This window comes from Octopus sinensis, linkage group LG22, assembly GCF_006345805.1.
Source record: "Octopus sinensis linkage group LG22, ASM634580v1, whole genome shotgun sequence".
Taxonomy (NCBI): domain Eukaryota; kingdom Metazoa; phylum Mollusca; class Cephalopoda; order Octopoda; family Octopodidae; genus Octopus; species Octopus sinensis.
In genome coordinates this window covers 15,660,647-15,681,708 of record NC_043018.1, presented here as the reverse complement: position 1 = coordinate 15,681,708, position 21,062 = coordinate 15,660,647, and the positions used below count along the sequence as shown (strand labels likewise).

General features: G+C 37.1%; 1 protein-coding gene across 1 annotated transcript in view; it reads right to left on the bottom strand.

The window, feature by feature from the left end:
• The window catches only part of LOC115223143, a 142,835-nt gene that overhangs the window by 35,679 nt on the left and 86,094 nt on the right, over window positions 1-21,062 (bottom strand). The window contains exons 64-75 of the mRNA XM_029793566.2: window positions 20,127-20,233; window positions 19,630-19,791; window positions 18,863-19,031; window positions 17,841-18,028; window positions 16,754-16,954; window positions 14,885-14,996; window positions 13,356-13,570; window positions 12,262-12,673; window positions 8,775-9,308; window positions 4,951-5,192; window positions 3,890-3,976; window positions 320-706 (exon numbers count right to left, since the gene is read on the bottom strand). Of these exons, the coding sequence (XP_029649426.2) occupies window positions 320-706; window positions 3,890-3,976; window positions 4,951-5,192; window positions 8,775-9,308; window positions 12,262-12,673; window positions 13,356-13,570; window positions 14,885-14,996; window positions 16,754-16,954; window positions 17,841-18,028; window positions 18,863-19,031; window positions 19,630-19,791; window positions 20,127-20,233 (2,816 nt within the window). The remainder of the gene's footprint in view (window positions 1-319; window positions 707-3,889; window positions 3,977-4,950; window positions 5,193-8,774; window positions 9,309-12,261; window positions 12,674-13,355; window positions 13,571-14,884; window positions 14,997-16,753; window positions 16,955-17,840; window positions 18,029-18,862; window positions 19,032-19,629; window positions 19,792-20,126; window positions 20,234-21,062) is intronic.

Below are 21,062 nucleotides of genomic sequence, written 5' to 3'. Positions count from 1 at the left end.
TTCTTTTAGTTTCCGTCTACCAAATCCACTCACAAGGCTTTGGTCGGCCCGAGGCTATAGTAGAAGACACTTGCCCAAGGTGCCACGCAGTGGGACTGAACCCGGAACCATTTGGTTGGTTAGCAAGCTACTTACCACACAGCCACTCTTGCGTTATACATATATAACAGACATAGAATTTGTTTTCTTTAGTTGCTTCATTGTTATCATCATCATCTTCATAGTCTACAACATTACCTTCTAGTTTTAACAACACTAAAACTCTTACAGAGAAGGAGTGAAGGGGGGGTATAAACAAAATAAAACATGTAGTACTTACTTGTTTCGATACAGGATTCATCTCATATTTAGTGCCACCTACTAAATGTTCCTCTACAATTTTGAGTTCTTGTTTGACATCTGGTCTATAAACGCTATCAACAAGAGCTTGTAATGTAATGGAACTGGATGCAGCAGACATCTTGGTACCACAGATTGGTTGACCTCCAATATTGTTTCCTCTGTATAGTACAACCAGTGGAACAACTAAAGAAACTGTTGGACATCTCCTTCTAGAACTTGAACCCGTTAAACTTGCTTTGAATGATATCTGGCATGTTTTACCGTACTTCAAGATACAGATGTAATTCGGTTCAATTCCAATGCTAACCGATAGAGAGACTGGCTCTTCTCCTTCAATTAATTCAATATCTGTTGTGTTATCAATCTGAAAAAAAAAAATGTTTTTCATTAAATATAAACAGAAAGATATTTATTTATTTAAAGTATGAAATTATTTCAGATAATTCAAATTAAATATTTCGTTTGAATTACTACATGTTGTTGTTAACATATTCCAGTCTGCTTATCACATAAGTTTTGTATGTATGTATACAGAGGAAAGGTTCCACATGCCTTCACAGAAATATTGTCTCAGCAAAGCCAGTAACACTTATTTTCATTTACTGTAATCAGTCTGTTCCATTAGGTAAAAATCAGTGTATAGTGACAAGAAGAACATCCAAGTATCAAAACCAAGTCTCATACAACTCATGCCAGCACAGAAAAATCTATATATATAAAACTCTAGTTGTGTGAGTGTCTGTCCCCTTCGATTTAGATTCCTAACTACTCCCACAGTTTAACCAAATTCAGGTATCTTATAGTCGTGATTCATATCGAGCCCGTCTGAGTATTAGCGCACGTCTACGATGAGTCTACGATTTTAAAAATAATTTAACATCATTTTTTATTCCATTTTAATGCATAATTTTTCGTGTGTCGATGGCGGCGGAGTTGGCGTCCACGGTCACACCTGCACCTGTTTGCTTCTCCCCCTTCTTCCCTCCCTCGTGAAGCTGTGGGGAAGGGAGTGTAAGGAAATCAACGTCGTAAAGCGTTGTCAAGGAGACCAGCGTTCTTTTAGAACAACGACTTCATGGCTTGAAGACACCAAAACAGAGATGGCTAAGAAAGCCCGAATTGGCATCTATAAGGGAAGTAACTCTCTAAAAATGCTTATATAGTTATTTCCCTTACAAACCCGAGCAACGCCGGGCGATACTGCTAGTTGGATATAAAAGTTGATGATGGTACTTTTTCTAAACATTTTAAAGAGTAAATTTTAATAAGAATGTTAGAAAATTTTTTTAACTATTTCAGATAATTCAAATTAAATATTTTTCTTCAATTACTTTATGTTGTTGTTAACGTATTCCAGTCTGCTTACCACAGAAGTTTTCACACTCATGCATCCTTTATAATAATTATTGCATTATTAGAAGAATAGATTAGGTGCAACAACCATAAATTTGAATATTTGGAGGACATTTGATTTTTTCTTTCCTTGATGTTTGATAATTAATTATCTGCAGTTAATTTATAATTTCCAATTACACTTTTATTTGTTTTAGCCATTGGACTGTGGCAATGCTGGAGCATTTTGGTGTTTGAAATGCTAATTAGTAACAAGTTCTGCCTTCACGTTAATGCTGAGTAGGAGAGTTTATGACAATTTAGACATTTAGATATTTGGGGAATCATTGTGAAAACCACAGCTTCCAACAAATCCCTATTTCTAGATATTTACTCAACTATGATGTATGAGCCGGGCCTTTTCGCGCCAGCTTTGTAGCCCTTTATCATTTGTAGCCAGGTTTTTTTTCTTTTTGTTCAAACTGGTCAGGTCCAACCCTACTTCGTCATTCTAAAAATTAACAATCATAATTGAAATTTCAGAATTATGAGAGATTCCACAATTAATTCAAAGCAATGTGTATGAATAAGCAATACATTTGACAGAACAATCTGAATGCTAAAGGGTCGAGGCAAATAGAGCAGCGAGCATTATTTAGAGTTACAAAATATAATGGCTATAGTTTTATAGTAGTTCTCCCATCCGGAGACCATTCTAATCAGTAATATACTATGTTAACATTACAACTGTTATAGTGCTCCATAAACAGTATACCATAGCATACAGATGTGCAGCTGGATAAAATTATCATCATTCTCATCAGTTCATGTTTTCTTTCTATTCTGGCATGGGTTGGATGGTTTGATAAGATCTAACAAACTGGCAGACCATATCATGTTTCAATACCTGCTTTCCCATGGTTTCTGTGGTTAGATAGATGCCGTTCTTAATGCCAACAACTTTATACGGTTTTTTGGTGGGTACCCACACTATTCATTGATTAAAGTAAGTACTTAAACATTTTCTGTTGTTTAAATTATTTATAAGCTAAAATATATAAACAAATATTTTTTGAGAATCTTTGAAGCTCTCTCAGATTCTGGACATACATTTTTATCGCTGTGATATTGCATCATTTCACTAAAGAACAATCCCTATCCTAGACTGGGAACTTATGAATTGATTCTCATGGGATGAAATACAAAATCAACCTTGGTAGGATTTGAACTCAGAACATTAAAAAAAATGGGAACAAATAACACAGGCATTTGATTTGATGCTCTCATGATTTTACCAAATTGTCACCAAGAGAGTAATTATCATTTTGGTCTCAATAAATGAAATACTATTGAAGTTCAGGCTTTGTTCTTCTTCCATATCTTTCTGTAAAGTGTGCTGCAAATGTAACAGTATATGAACCATTGAATCATTATGATAATTAATATAAGACCATACATCTTTTAAGTGCTGGTTGTCTTGAACTGAACTAATCAGGTATGATATGAGCTGAGACCAAAGGGAGAACATAATGAAAAAAATCTAAGATGCATTGGGTTTGGCCCCCTAACATCATTACTCCTTCATCTCTCTCTATATAAATGGCAGTTAGTCTGTCTGCGTGTCTGTGTGTCGGTCAGGTTGTACCCTCACCCTGACCACGGCTTTCAACCGATTCTGATGAAACTTGACATAGCCCAATGTCATAATTCAAAACTAACGCAGCGAAAATTTTGAAAAGTTCCCCCAGTTCTGAAATAAAAAGATAAATTCGACATGGGGTCGAGAATCAGAAACACAAACCACAGACTGTCTAGGGGACGCAACTCGACCTTTTTAACTCTCAAAAAAAATTTACCATAATTTTTTTTCCCATTTTTTTGCTATTTTTTGGCTATAACTCTCAAAAAATGCTGTATAGTTATTTCCCTTACAAACCCGAGCAACGCCGGGCGATACTGCTAGTATTTTATAAAAGGGAGAATATTAGTTGATTAAATCAGCCCCACTATTATATTCCACTGACCCCAGAAGAACGAAAGGTAAATTTGATATTAACAGGATTTGTCTCCAGGACATAAAGAGCCATAACTAAATTATGCAAAGAATTTTGTCCACTACTCCTCCACTGTTCTACTGATTCTTCTAGTTCACTACAATTTTTGATGAGGAAAACACCCAACAAAAATATATGTATCAGTCTTAGATTTTACTTACCTTAGTTTCAGCAATAATTACATTACTCTGTTGAGATATTGGTTCACCACAACGGTCTGAAGAACTAACTTTGATGGCACAGGAAATCTATGAAGCAGAGGTAAGCGAAATGAAAATTCTTTAGAAACTGTTTCATATAAACATTGGAAAAATTAAGAAAATGTTTGCCGCAGAGTTTTCTAGTCAGAGCTCTTCTCAACTCCAGCCTTACTTATTTTCAAATAAGGGATTATTTTTAGTTCATAGGTCTTTGAAAATGGAGCAAATATTCATAATGTCAGTATTCAAATCTGAGTCAGCACACACATGTCTGCATCTGCACAGTCTCTATTCTCCAGATTCACAAATAAAACATTGAGCAGCTTGGGGATAGAGTAGAAAACACTTGCCTAAGGTCGTATGCATTATGTGTGTGTGTATTTACAATGTATGAAATGTGTCGTGTGCAACTTTCTTTCATTTGTTCCCTACTTGTGTGTATGTGTATATATATATATATTATATATAATATATATATATATATATATATATATGTCCTCATGAGTACCGCTGGCGATTTTTTTCTCTGTCTTCCCTTCTCGGGATCTTTCCTTCTCCTATGTTTCCGACGAAGAGCTCCGCTCGAAACGTTAAACCCTCCTTCTTCCCTTCTTTCCTGAGTGTCCAATAATACTTTATTTGTTCCACGTCCTCGCGTTGTGTTTTTTAGTTTTTTTGTGTTTTCTTGTTTGGATTAACTATATATATATATATATATTATATATATATATATATATATATATATATATATATATATATATATATATATATATATATATGTGTGTGCGTGTGTATATATATATATATAATATATATATATATATAGGTTAAGAATGCACTCAAAAAAACTTGTGGAAAAAAGGATCATGCTGAGGTACGAAAGGGTCCTTTATTTACTGAAACAATTGTAATATTATGCAATAAAGCATTTTACTCAATCCATTTTCCACTAATTCATATTTACAAATGTGTGTGTGTCTCAAAATGTGGAAATCTGACTAATGGAGATTTTTGAAACTTACCCCGTTTTTCAAAGCATCGTCGGCGTCTGTGATTTCACTTGACTGGAAAAGCGCAGTGCTTGCACCAGATGAAATATCTTTCTCGGAAGTCTTAGAACCAATGTACCAAATACCTTTGTAACTTATCACCTCACCATTAGATGAGGATTGGAGCTGAGTGAATGTACACGTGTATGTAATAGCGTTTTGGTCACTATTGATTGCGTATGACACGGTAGGAGTTGCGGGTTTAGTTAAGTTACCTGCAATAACAAAACACATAAGGTAGAATAAAATAAAAGAAACGAGATCAATTAATAACTATTTTTGATATTTGAGGGGAGGGAGTTAATTATATTAATTGATACTGTATTTTATTGACCTGGAAAAAAAAATGAAAGGAAATGTTGACCTTGGTTGGATTTGAACTCAGAACACAGAGAACCAAAACAAATACTGTAAGGCATTTTATTCTGTTGGGAAACACTACATTAAAAAAAGACATTACTTCTGTCAAATTACTGATGATAGAATAAGTGGGTGCAAACGTGTGTGGGGAGCACTCCGCCGGTTACGATGACGAGGGTTCCGGTTGATCCGAATCAACGGAACAGCCTGCTCGTGAAATTAACGTGTAAGTGGCTGAGCACTGCACAGACACGTGTACCCTTAACATAGTTCTCGGGGATATTCAGCGTGACACAGAGAGTGACAAGGCCGGCCCTTTGAAATACAAGTACAACAGAAACAGGAAGTAAGAGTGAGAGAAAGTTGTGGTGAAAGAATACAGCAGGGATCACCACCATCCCCTGCCGGAGACTCGTGGAGCTTTAGGTGTTTTCGCTCCATAAACACTCACAACGCCCGGTCTGGGAATCGAAACCGTGATCCTATGACTGCGAGTCTGCTGCCCTAACCACTGGGCCATTGTGGCTCCATTCCAAATGTGTGTGTGTATATGCATGTATATATGCTCTCACTCTGCTTGTCTGTCTGTTCGTCTGTTTCAGTGACAACTGCTTATTTTTGTTTTCATTTACTATTTATCTTTTGTCTCAGTTACTGGACTATGGCCATACTGGGGCACTGCATTGAAGGGTTTAATCAAACAAATAAACCTCAGTACTTCTTTTTACATGCCTGGTACTTATTCTATCGATCCCTTATGCTGAACCACAAAGTGATGGAAATGTAAGCAAACCAATACCAGTTGCCAAGTGATGCTGGGGGACAAGCACAAACACAAAGATATGCATAAATATACGATGGGCTTCTTTCAGTTTCCATTTATCTAATCCACTCACAAGGCTTTGGTTGGCCTGAGGCTATAGTGAAAGACACTTGCCCAAGGTGCCATGCAGTGGGACTGAACCTGGAACCATGAAGTTGGGAAGCACACAACCACACCTGCTGAAGTTTTCTTCTTTGTCACTTTTGATTTGTGAACTTATAATTGACCCCATTTTATTTTTTTTTATGCGCCCTTTTTAAGCTTTGCCAGGCTCATGGGCCCAGTTTCCCACTTTCTATGGTGTATGTGTTCCCCCGAGTTGGATGGGACACCAGTCCATCGCAGCATTACTCAAGAAACAGGAAGAAAGAGTGAGAGAAAGTTGGGGTGAAAGAGTACAACAGGGGTTGCCACCACCCCCTGCTAGAGCCTCGTGGAGCTTTAGGTGTTTTTGCTCAATAAACACACACAATGCCCTGTCTGGGAATCGAAACCACAATCCTCCAACCGAGAGTCCACTGCCCTAACCACTGGGCCATTGCGCTTCCACAATTGACCCCATACTAATAATAAAGCTTTCATTAACTGACCCCTGGACAATGTGGTCATACTTCTTGCAAGCCCACTTTCACAATGCTTTCATCCATTTACTGTTGATGAAAACAACACAGGATGGGATAATTTCTTTTGCTGTTGTTTCCCATCTTAAGCTTGTTATTGGTGTTGCTACCTGCGTCATATTTTTCTAACTGGATTAAAGATTTTCTTGCTGGGACCCTCCTACTTACCTCATATCTAGAACTTCATTACTGAATGTACCTGATGTTATTCAGTTGTCAATCAGTCCTGATTGACAATCAGTCCAATCAGTCCAATAAGCAAATGCATTCCACTCCTGACCAACTCATCTATTTTCAATATTCTCTACCATCAGCCATTGAATATTTTCCTTTCTTAACCCTTTCACATTCAAATTAGTTTGTTAAATGTGATGCTTGTTTAATCACATTGATATGAATTAACCATGCATAACCTTGTGGCTATGAGATTCCAATGATGTGACGCTGGTTCTGGCTAATTTGAAGATAAAACAAATTATTTTGGCCAGATAGGGTCAGTTTAAATGCTAAAAGGTTAAGACAAAGACATTAAGGTGTGAATTGAGTGAGGTTTTGTTTCTAATTCCATCTGGCTACCAACTATATAGACGCATTCTAATTAGTTCATGTTGTTAGTGGTGCCAAGAAATGTTGAAAAGGACATGAACAATAACAACAATAAAACTTTCTTACATGTGTAAGATATCCTTTGATGTATGGCAGCAAAGAATGAAAGAGAAGAAGTGTGTAAAAGGAAGAGAGAGTAAGAAATAAAGGAACTTCGTGGTTAGCGGTGAAGAAGTATACTTAATGCTTCTTGATATTTTTGTCAATAAGAAAGTGACAAGGAATAAATGACAGTGCCTAGAGAAGATTATGTAACCATGTCATTGACCAGACTATCAGATGTTGTTACACATCACTGATCACTGTACTTTGTGTTGATTTCACCTTTGACTGACACCACCCCACTGGCTAGGCAAGCAGACCAACTTTCCCACCTGATCAAAAGGTGAACTGGAGCAACATGACACAGTGCCCAGTCTCGGAACTGAACCCACCATCTAGCAATAATGAGTGTAACAACCTAACCACTAGGTCACTCACTTTCACCTCTAGCAAATAATCAAATATAAGTAATCCTAAAAAAATCCTCCAGAAATAATTAACATTCTTGATACCACCTGCTTCTTGAGATTGCCTTGGCTTCTATGTAACAAATTTCATGATTTACAGGGAGCAAAATTAAAACTTCCAGAAAATTTCTGGCTAATTTATTTTTCAAACACCAGGTTAATCAGAACAAAGTTATTTTACAACTAAATTTTTCATTATTTCCCAAATGAATTGAGACAAAAGCAGTGTATTTCCAAAGAATTATCGTCATGGGTTTGGGAACAGAGGGTGCAAGCACATCTGAAATTTCTGGGGTTTGCAAAATTAAAATTTGCATTTCTACTTACTTTTTCAGGTTTAGAAAACAGAACGCAAAAAGGGATCTGTAAAAAGTGCCTTGAAGTTAGAATTCTTCTCAAAGAACAAAGAATAACAATAAATAATAATAAAACAATTTTTTAAAATGTTGGCCCTGGGTTTGTACCTCCAATGAAAATTTTGTTCCCGAGCGCGTGAATATGGTAACAAAAGGACAAAAACAGAAATCTATAATTTCAAATCATTAAACTACATGTAGGAGGCTAAGATAATCAATGTGGTGAATAGCACACCCCCACCCCTAAGAAGACATGTTTGATTAAAATTAAACCTATGAAGAAAAGGAAAAGTTAGCTGTAATGACTAATTTATGTAAAGAAAGCCAAAGTAGAAAATTAAGACTTTAAAAAGTAGGTGTGATCTTTGCCAGTATGATGACAACTCCATACAAACTTCAATCTTATTAAACCTCTTCAGTGGTGCATAATCTTACTTGAACCAACCAGATTCTGAAAGATTAAAGATTTAGAATAAACAACATTCACTCATTTGGCAACTTGAAATAATGGCTGGGGACAAACCTTGGCAAGTTTTTGTTGTTGTTAATTCTGTCTGTGTCACCTGTGTTGTTTCTGAAGGCTGAGTACTTCCTGTGTGTGTGACACCTGTTGCTAATGATGGTTCTGTAACATCTGTTGCTAATGACGGTTTTGTAACATCTGTTGCTAATGACGGTTCTGTAACATCTGTTGCTAACGACGGTCCTGTAACACCTGTTGCCAACGACGGTCCTGTAACGTCTGTTGCTAATGACGGCACTGTAACATCTGTTGCTAACGACGGTCCTGTAACGTCTGTTGCCAACGACGGTCCTGTAACGTCTGTTGCTAATGACGGTTCAGTAACATCTGTTGCTAATGACGACCCTGTAACATCTGTTGCTAATGACGGTTCAGTAACATCTGTTGCTAATGACGACCCTGTAACATCTGTTGCTAATGATGGTTCTGTAACATCTGTTGCTAACGATGATTCTGTAATATCTGTTGGTTCTGTTGGTAGTTCAGTTTCTTCTGTGGTTGGTTCTGTTGGCATTGCTGTGACAGTTTCATTATCTGCAATTCAAGAAGAATATTTCAATAGTTAGAGTTTATTAACAGCAGACTTTGCTTTTACATTTATCTAATGAACTTATTGGAGGTGTGTTTTTTTTTTCTTTGTATGGCATATGCTTTGTTTGGAAGGCTGTAAGAATCATCATCATCATCCTCATCATCATCCTTTAACGTCCGCTTTCCATGCTGGCATGGGTTGGACCATTTGACTGAGGACTGGCAAACCAGATGGCTGTGCCAGGCTCCAATCTGATCTGGCAGAGTTTCAACAGTTGGATGCCCTTCCTAATGCCAACCACTCCGAGAGTGTAGTGGGTGCTTTTACATGCCCCCGGCATGAGGGCCAGTCTGCCGGTACTGGCAATGGCCACGCTTGAAATGGTGTTTTTTATGTGCCACCTGCACAGGAGTCGGTCCAGCGGCACTGGCAACGACCTCGCTCGAATGTTTTGTTCATGTGCCGCCGGCACAAGAGCCAGTAAGGCGACGCTGGTAACGATCACACTCAAATGGTGGTTTTTAAGAATGTTTGATAAGATTCAGTGGTAATTCTATGCAAGTGGAATAATTAAAACTACATGCATAAACATATATATATATGCATGTGTACATTGACTCACACCAGCAGTCACTCTCTCTCTCTCTCTCTCTAGATACATATATATATATATATAAATATATATAATATACATATAAAAAGCACTATCCGACTCGTGGCCGATGCCAGCGCCGCCTCCACTGGCTTCCGTGCCGGTGGCACGTAAAATACACCAATCCGACCGTACGACAGGCACCCATGCCAACCCCCTTGCTTGCGAAGACATGTTGGGGCAAGCGAAATCGAAATCGAAATCGAATTGAACCAGCCAGGATCCCTGGTCTGGTGGTACGTAAAAAGCACCATCCGACTCGTGGCCGATGCCAGCGCCGCCTCGTCTGGCTTCCGTGCCGGTGGCACATAAAATACACCAATCCGACCGCAGCCGTTGCCAGCCTCGCCTGGCACCTGTGCGGGTGGCACGTAAAAAGCACCCACTACACTCACGGAGTGGTTGGCGTTAGGAAGGGCATCCAGCTGTAGAAACACTGCCAGATAAGACTGGAGCCTGGTGCAGCCTTCTGGCTTCCCAAATCCCCGGTCGAACCGTCCAACCCATGCTAGCATGGAGAACGGACGTTAAACGATGATGATGATGATGATGATGATATACACACACAGTTGACCATCATATTTATAAAAGTGCAAAGCAAAATGGGGAACATAATATGTTTCACTGAAGCTGAAAGTTTTAAATAACTGATGATGGATAATTAAAATCGTTCAACATCTATTTCCCAGTTTGACAGTTTCTTGGTTTGATAGGAGCTGGCAAGGCTAGGTTCCATAGTCTTTTTTGGCATGGATTCTACAGCTTGATGCTCTTCCTAATGCCAACCACTTTACAGAGTGCATTGGGTGCTCTTTATATAGCACTGGCATCAGTGTTTTTATGTGGCACCATCACTGACAGGGTCACCAAGTACCTTGCAAGTCAAAAACCTCCAGCTGGTAGTAGGGAAGTAGTATTGAGAGGGTGTATGGATTTGTGCCACTTAAGAGATTCAAGGCATAGAAGGGGCACTGTAGAGTAGACACATGGATAGCCTGATTGGAAAACAAAGGAGAGTGAGTTGGAGAGTAAGATAAAGAGAGCGATAGAGAGACGGAGATTGATAGTGAAGAGGTGTTAGGACATAGTCACAAGGACATTGAGGATGGTGAGAATAGATGAAGCAATATAGAAGTTTGGGGTTGATGAGAAGACTGGATAAAATGACTGTTGCAGATGATGGAGAGAAATATAGGAGAGGTTTGGAAGCAGATGTTGTGGTAGATATGTGAGGGCATTGAGGGTGATAGCGGGTAAGCAAGGAGTTGATGGAGAGCAGCACAGGAGGAAAGAGAAGGTGCAGAAAGGAAGTGAATGGTGGAGACAGTAGGCTAGGAGAAGAAAGGAAATTGGTGGGGTGGAAGATAACTGAGAGTCTAGGGATGTAGTATGTGCCTTCTCTGCTTTTAGGGGATACTGAACTTTCTTTTACTTGTTTCAGTCATTTGATTGTGGCCATGCTGGAGCACTGCCTTTGGTCGAGTAAATTGACCCCAGGACTTATTCTTTGGAAGCCTAGTACTTATTCTATCGGTCTCTTTTGCCGAACCGCTAAGCTACGGGGATGTAAACACACCAGCATCGGTTGTCAAGCGATGTTGGGGGGACAAACACAGACACACAAACATATACACACACATTCATATACACACACATTCATATATATATATACATATATACGACGGGCTTCTTTCTGTTTCTGTCTACCAAATCCACTCACAAGGTTTTGGTCAGCCCGAGGCTATAGTAGAAGAACCCGGAACCATGTGGTTGGTAAGCCAGATTATTAAGGAAGGAAATGTGGGTGGGATGAATATGATTGACAAGGTAGAAAGGGTGGAAGTAAGCATTAAGAAGATAGTTTTAGGATATCAATTCTGTTGTGGTGGGCAGGTTGTATATAACAAAGCACCAGATATCTTGGTTACTCTTAGGTTGGAGGTGGGGGGGGGAGAAAGGTAACTGGGGTTGGGGAGTTGGAAAGTCAAGGGATGTAGTATGTGTGTCTTCTGCTTTCAGGGGATAAAAGAAGTGATGAGTATTAGAGAATGAAATGTGGGTGGGTGGGCGGGTGGGGGGGAAGATGATTGACATGGCAGAGAGGATGGAAGTAAGCATTAGCAAGATGGTTTTAGTATATCAATTCTGCTGTGGTGGGCAGGTCTTTTAGAATATGGCAAAGCACCAGATTCTTCGGTCACTCTGAGTAAGTAGTTTAAAATCCATTCCGTATACACACGTATGTATTTGTATTTGTTTATGATTTCACTTTCCATAAGGAAAAAATAAACCAAGCAACTTACCTGTAGCTCGTAAGGCAATTTCTTTAGTTGCAAATGTCACTTGCCATTCGGCAATGACAATTTGAGAAAAGACCAATTTTGTTGAAGATGTGCCAATAAAGAACTTCCTGGAAGCAACTTTGGTTGCGTTCTTTTGAAGATAGATCTCTGTTTCAGATACCAATTTGTCATCTAAAAACAGTTTCAAACCTGTATGGATACTCCAACTGAAAGTAATCTTTGTGTAGATGTTTACAACTAGTTTACCAGTGGAAACGGTCCACTGTTGAGATTTGGTACTGACGGTCAAAAACAATTGATTTCGTGTGTAATACATTGCAACACCTGTTCTGGCTGGATCATCTCCTCCATTGGTGAATATAAACATATTTTCTTTTATACTTTTTATAGTCATTCCGAATGAGATACTTATCTGTAAGAGAAGAATAGAAAAAGAAATTTTAGAGTAAAAGAGAAATAAAATAAAAATCATGCAGTCTTTTGAGATAGAATCAATTTCTCAGTGGATTTTACATGAACTTAATATATGAACTGGTACTTTATTTCATTGACCTCAGAAGAATAAAAGGCAAAGTTGACATTGGTGTGATTTGAACTCAGAACAAAATTTCATTAGGTGTTCTAACAATTTTGCTAATTTATTGATAGAATGTCTGAAACTTAATAAAACTTAACATAGGCCTAGATATGGATGTGTGGCAAGATGCTTACTTTACAACCCCAAGGTTCTGGGTTCTACTATAGTCTCAGGTTGACCAAAGCCTTGTGAGTGGATTTAGTAGATGAAAATAAAGAGAAGCCTGTTTTAAATATGTGTGTGCGCATGCGTGTTTTCTTCTTTTTTTGTTTGTGTTTGTCCCCAAACACTGCTTGACAGCTGGTGTTGGTGTGTTTATGTCCTCATGACTTAGTGGTTCAGCAAAAGAGATTGCTAAAATAAGTAGCAGGCTTAAAAAAAAAACAGTTCTGGGGTCAACTCATTCAAATAAAAAATTCTTCAAGATACTGCCCCAGCATGGCCACAGTCTAATGACTGAAACTAGTAAAAAAAAATAAAAGATACTAAAAGATTATAAATGAAAGCAAGTACTTACACCCAAGCGACAATTCTCTGGGTTGCTAAGACACGTGGTCTGTAATGTATCTGCCGCAATAAATTGATCTTTCCCTTCCAGATTTGCTGCAAGAACATCCTTGGTTACTCTGACAAGTGTCACATTACTGAAGATGGTGAAGTTTAGTGAGGAAGTTACTAAGACATTGCCAATGATCTTTTGGAAATGGCAGTCTTTTACTTCAATTTTTTCGGCTGGTAAAGACAAGAATTGTTGTTTTAAATAAATGGTCTTGTGGAAAAATATATGTTAATATGTGTATATGTATGTATGTAGACTGGTACATGTGTATAATAGGGATAACCACTAAGTGGACATCCAATATGCTAGAAGAAGATCATTTATGATACAACTACAAAGAAAAGAATATTCTCTAGAGAAATTCATTTGTATATTTTCATCTGTCTTACCCGCTTGTTTTGATGTTTGCTGAATTTCTCTAGAGAACATTCTTTTTTTTTTAGTTAGATCATAAGTGATCTTCTTCTAGCATATTGGATGTCCACTTAGTGGTTATCCCTATTATACGCATGTATTAAAATTTTTCTGAATTTTCAGATTTTTCTGTACGTTAGGCTACTGGTTTTAAATTGATGCTAACTAAATTAATATTCAATTAATCACCCTCATTATTTAAATACATATAGACTGATAGATAGATAGACAAACAGACTGACAGGCAGACAGACAAATAAGTAGGCAAGAAGATAGACAGACAGACAAATAGACAGGCAGATGAAATAGGCAGACAGATAGACAAGCAGAAAGTTGAAATCCTGCAAGGTAAACTTTGCCTTTCATCCTTTTGGTGTACACAAAATGCCAGTTCAGGATCAATGTTGACTTATCGATTTCTCTCTGCAGTATATGTGTAATTTAAAGACCCAGCCTCATCACATTGTATCACACTGAGAATTGCATTAATGGCACATGGGGTCTGTGGCACACTTAGTCACTTACATGTTAAGCTCATCAAATAGAATTCTGCTTGTCCAAACAAGTGAGAGCCCAGCAGAGAATTTAAGATATAAATGAGTGAATGTATCTTCCTTTTACAAATGTAAATAAACTTTTAGTATACAGGAGTGGCTGTGTGGTAAATAGCTTGCTAACCAACCACATGGTTCCGGGTTCAGTCCCACTGCGTGGCATCTTGGGCAAGTGTCTTCTGCTATAGCCCCAGGCCGACCAATGCCTTGTGAGTGGATTTGGTAGACGGAAACTGAAAGAAGCCTGTCGTATATATGTATATATATATGTATATGTGTGTGTGTGTGTGTTTGTGTGTCTGTGTTTGTCCCCCTTGCATTGCTTGACAACCGATGCTGGTGTGTTTACGTCCCCGTCACTTAGCGGTTCGGCAAAAGAGACCGATAGAATAAGCACTGGGCTTACAAAGAATAAGTCCCGGGGTCGATTTGCTCGACTAAAAGGTGGTGCTCCAGCATGGCCGCAATCAAAATGACTGAAAACAAGTAAAAGAGTAAAAGAGTAAGTTAGACTCTTACATTCAACGAGGCTCCAACCAGAACGATTCTGCTTTATGTTACAGATGAAGGATGTTGCCTTTACTAAGTAGCCATCACCATAGCATTTATTGTTGATAATACAGATGTCAGCCTGAAAAAAAAAGCACATTCATATATATATAAACACACACACACGTACATATATATATATATATATATATATATATATCAATATCAATAATACATGATTGTTTCTTGTCAGGAACAAAAAGATTAATAGGACTGTTATAGAAGTGCTCTATTGAAAGAGACAAAAATATCAATGAACTTTTATTTTATTTACATGATATATCATCATCATCATCATCATCATCGTTTAACGTCCGCTTTCCATGCTAGCATGGGTTGGACAGTTCAACTGGGGTCTGGGAAGCCAGAAGGCTGCACCAGGCCCAGTCTGATCTGGCAGTGTTTCTACAGCTGGATGCCCTTCCTAACGCCAACCACTCCATGAGTGTAGTTATTATTATTATTATTATTGTTATTATTATTATTCATTTGTTCATCGTGTACAAGTACGTATGTGTTCAATATTGTTTTATTCAATTTTAGAAAAACTGAAACATGTCATATATATTATATATTTTTTATATGCTCCTATATGTATATATATATATTTTATATATTTTATATACCTATATATTTTATATATTACTTTATATTATATTTTTACTTTCTAGGTTTTCTTTAAAAAAATGTATTTTTCTGAATCGCTAAAATATTAACTCTAAACTGTGATGAAAAAATTTTTTTCTCGCACCTTATTATTATTATTATTATTATTATATGCTTGTATGCTTGTACAAATGAATTATGTCCATCTTGCGGGATGTTTATATGTATATTCTATGATTAAATGTTCGAATTATGAAATGATATGAGGATGACCTTGCCTTTGTTTGTTCAATAACTTTAGTTTGATATATTATATATATATATAATATTATATATATATATATATAAATACTATAATAAGAAATAGAAAGTCCTTGGTACAGTATTATATATATGTAAAAATGAATAGAAATGACTTTTCTGATAATTTTCCCACATTAATAATTAGATGTTAGTAAGAAATATCTAATAACTTATGAATATCTAATTATTAAAGCAGAAAAATTATCAGAAAAGCAATTTCTGTTCATTTACACACACACACACACTTGAAAATATGCCATGGTGCAGTACACTCTCCTCTGATATTTTCAACTCTTTGTCCAGGTTAACATTCCACTCCTACACCAATCTTGCATTATAACATGGACAGAGTACTTTTTACATGACACCAGCACAGGTGAGGTCAGTTTTGGTATGGTTTTTACAGGTGGATGCCCTTCCAAATGCCAACCACTTCGCAGAGTGGACTGGATGCTTTTTACATGGCACCAGCACTGGTAGGGACGCCAAGTATCTTGCAAGACAAGGAATTTTGAGAGGGAATGGGGCCTTGGAGGAAATATGGACATCATAATGATGATGATGATGATATGGTAAAAATTTGGAAAGAGAATGCTAGTGGTAGAAATTGGTAGAAATTAATTCACAAAAATCTGAAAAAAGAATATTACAAGTGATTTAACCCTTTAGCATTTAAACCGGCCATATCTGGCCAAAAGTATTCTGCCTGTTTTATGTTCAAACTGGCCAGATCTGGTCTCTCACACCAACCCTACAATATCGTTTTAAAAATTAACATCTGCCTCATCAAAATCTCCTAACTACAAGATAAGGCATGATTAGTTCAAAACAATGTGGATAAAAAGGATTAATTTTGGTAGAATAATGCGAACACTAAAGGGTTAAAGTTTGACCCCACCCCCTACAAAAAAAGAAAAGATAGTTTCTTACACGTTGAGAGCAGTTTTGATCATCACACTTGTAGCAAACTGGATCATAACGGATGTAATTCAAGCTTGAATTTGAGTCTCGATTTCCGTCATTACTTATGGAGATCTCGTATTTTCCTAAACTATCAATTGGACAAATGACTTGATCACTTGTAACGTAAGTAGCACTCTTGACATAAATTGTTAAACCGTTGTCAACAAACTACAAAAAAAAAAAATAAATAAAAATGAATAAATAACAATAAATTAGACAGGAAGACATTAAAACAATAATCAGAAAAAGTAAAATTCCTTTTCTCTTTTTTCATTAGCTTTTAATTTTTATTGCATTTGGTGATATATGGTCACTCTGTGACTGGCCATAACACTTAACTTCCTAAAAGAATACATTACTGCTTTAATGCTTTTGAGTGAGCTTTTTTTTTTTGGACATATGAACTACTGACGATAGAGATATATTGCTTTGCTTGCTTGTTTGTTCCAAGTTTCCAGTGGACCAATCAATCACTTAATCTCTATCTTTTCAAGGGACTGTCTTTGCTAACTGGAAGGAACAAATATTACAAAGGTACACCCAAATGTAGAGGTTTTATCTCTTTTCTTGCCTATCTACAACAATGGAGTTTATAAATTATAAAACATTTCTAATGCTCCTCCTGACCAAAGCACTTCATTTCACTTTCATTTAATAACTTTGTCAAAGAATTCATGGGTATTTTAAGGAGGACCAAATTCCTTTAAGAACAATTTAATTAATGAAATTAATTTGATTAGCCTAGACCTCATCTACTTGTTTCTTCTCAGCTTCAAGTATCATCATAAAGTCGTCTGTTCCACTAAACTCACTTTCCTTTTATTGAATAGTAACAAAACTTATGGTAAGTGAATCCAGTTCGTTTATTAATTAATTCTGGGATACAAGGTACTTTCTCCTGTTACTAACCCCACTCCTTTACCAATGGCTTTATAACTCACACTCCTTTTCATTCTATCAGGGTCTTGTTCCTACTTATGCATAACCCTTTACACATTTCTAAGTTATTTTCATTTAAGAAGTTGAAAGAAAAATTCAAGAAAAGCAACGTTACATTTAAGTGGCTGTAATGACAAGTCAGTGTAGAGGTCTCTACAAAGTTTTCACCCCAAATTGTCACCTCATTGCAGTCAGTAACCCGTTCATCACACACTTCAGGGTCCAGAGAGAAAACGGTTGGTTTTGCATCCTTCTGAATGGAGCAGTCAACACCAAAGTATTTATTTTCACATTGGCATTCACCTAGAATAATCAATTAATAAGGAAAAAATAAATATCATTTACCATCATGTGTAATGCTGGAAATTAAAGACAAAAAGATTGCAGTCTAAATTGAGAGATATTACAATGGTGGGTAAGAAAGAGAATATAAAGGTGAGTGGGAGCAATGGTGTTATATTTGAGATTGTAGCTGTGTGAAGATTGTGTGAAGATTGTGCATGGCTCAGAGGTGAGAGCATCACAACCATGAGGTGGTGAGTTTGGGCTTGTATGTTTTCCTCATTGCTGCGTAAGGAAGATTATTCATGTTGATATCACTAATTTTCAAAGGATTATGGGAGCCATTGGCACAAGTTTTGTTGACAAATCAAACCAGAGCAATAAAAGAAATATTAATAAAGCAAAGTATTCAATTAATTATGTATTCTCCTCTCAGTAAATTAAATTCAGACATGAACTAGTATTTGTTCTTGTTAATTAGGTGGAAGCTAATTAATTAGACCACCCGAATGCATAGTGTTGCTGATTTTGATGATTTTGATGACGATGGTGGTTGTGCTGGAAACGTGTGGTGAAATTGAACTCAAGATCGGGAAGCAAGTAGTTGAATACTATAACATCATCTACCCATTAGATATTTAATTTCTACAGCATATTGCATTATATAGTGAGTGCAAAGCATACTGAACAGCCAGTAGCAGGAGGCGTTCTCCTGGGGTTAAAACATCAGCATTACCTGTTCTTAAACTGCACTCATGTTTAAGTGGCTATAAACATTACTTTTAAATACCACTTCCATCTCTAATAGAGATTTTCTTAACAAAGTAGTTTGCTAGCTGAAATAATATGACTTACCTTTAACGCATTTTCCAAAGCCGCTACAGTCGTTGGGACATATTGCATCCATGATTTCATTAGTATTCGTGTTGTTGTCCCACAATTCCACATTGGTTTCCACTTCCGTAATACAAGACTGTTGAAGACTCTGAACTGCTTCTTTGGCCCAAGAAGTATCCTCAGTAATCTAATTCCGAAAGAATCACAAAAAAAATATTAACTTGCCTTCTTTTGGCTTTAAGACCGTATTTAAAACATTTATATATATATATATATATATATATATATATATATATATATATATATATATCAGACAATGCTTCATGTGAACTATAGAATTCTAATTTAAAATGCACTCATGCCAATGGCACATAAAAAGCACCCAGCACATTTTGTAAAGGGGTTAGCATTAGGAAGGGCACCCAGCCACAAAAACCATGCTACAACAGACAATTGGGGTCTGGACAGCTCCTCAGCTGGTCAATCCCATGTCAAGCTGTCCACCCCATGCCAGCATGGAAAATGGACATTAAATGATGATGATGATGATATATGAGTGGCTGTGTGGTAAGTAGCTTGCTTACGAATCACATGGTACCGGGTTCAGTCCCACTGTGTGGAACTTTGGGCAAGTGTCTTCTACTATATCTTTGGGTTAACCAAAGCCTTGTGTGGATTTGGTAGAGGGAAACTGAAAGAAGCTCATCGTATATATGTATATATATGTATGTGTGTCCAAAAACAAAATATCAAGGTGAGGTTTGCAAGATATCAAGTAACTTTACCTGAATATCTTCTATACAGGAGTCTAAAGACATAGAAAATTCGGTGTTCGGCAGAATTTGGAGACAATTTTTGGTGGAATTTTTCCCTTCAATTGTTATTTTGCATATAGCAGTTGCTTGTGTTTCTGTTATGTTCTTTGTTGGTGAAGGCCAGGTGAATTCCTGAAATAATAAATTAACTTAGTAAGTGCAGAAAACAATAACAGTTTTAATATTATGTTATCATAACTAAACATAGCCAATATTTAGAACCCTATGAAGGAAAGTTATACAACTCTGAAGATCCAACAATGAAACTGGATTACGTGATTTATATTACATAACTGACAATCATTTTCTGTTAATGAAATAATTTTAGCATGCATAGCAAAACAAAAGTGCCCTTGCTACTCTTGGCCTCCAGAAAATGCCTGGTACTATGGCAAATGAAATAAAGTTATAATAATATTAATAATAAAGAAATGGTATTGATATTCCCTGAGGAATTGCCAACTTACTGGAGTCACGTATGTACTGTTATAGTCAAATTCTTCTTCTTGTTGCAATGAAATACATTTCTTTGGGATCTTGGCTTTTTTAAGCAGCTTCTCTGTGATATCTTTCACTGGAAGTGTAAAACAAATAACAGATTTTAAAGGGAAAAAAATGGGTTGAATGCGAAATTGGTTGGTGGAGAAAATATGTAGAAGTTAGTTTTATTGGAAGGAGAGAAGGAGCAGCAGTCCAGCTTTGTCATATATTAAGTCAGGTTCAAGAATTACACCGACACTCCTAGAAATCGAAAACAAGATCAAACTCTCTCTGCTCTTTCCCTTTTGTGAGAGAGTTTGATCTTGTTTTCGATTTCTAGGAGTACCCATTATTAATATATATTTCTTTACTACCCACAAGGGGCTAAACATAGAGGGGACAAACAGGGACAGACAAAGGGATTAAGTCGATTACATCGACCCAGTGCGAAACTGGTACTTTATTTATCGACCCCGAGAGGATGAAAGGCAAAGTCGACCTCAGCGGAATTTGAACTCAGAACGTAGCAACAGACGAAATATCGCTAAGCATTTCGCCCGGCGCGCTAACGTTTCTGCCAGCTCGCCGCCTTAAAAAATATATATAGACTTCTCTCTATCCTTCAGTTGCCTATTCAGCCACTTTGTGATCTTTGACTTGTGTCTCATAAGGATTTTTCTGTCCCTGGGAATCTTGTTTGTCAGTGTGCTGGCCTTTCTTTCTGGGATATATTTAGAGCCTATAGCTGGCACTGTTGATATAAACTGGATGAGTTTCAAGTCAATGTCTTGCAAACACAGAATGTTGAACCAGTTTCGTCAGTGGATCTCTTTGCGGATTGATTCCCATTTTGCCTCATGGAAATTCAGGCTGGATAAGGCTTGAGTCCTCCTGACAGGGTAAATATTAACCAACCTCTTTAC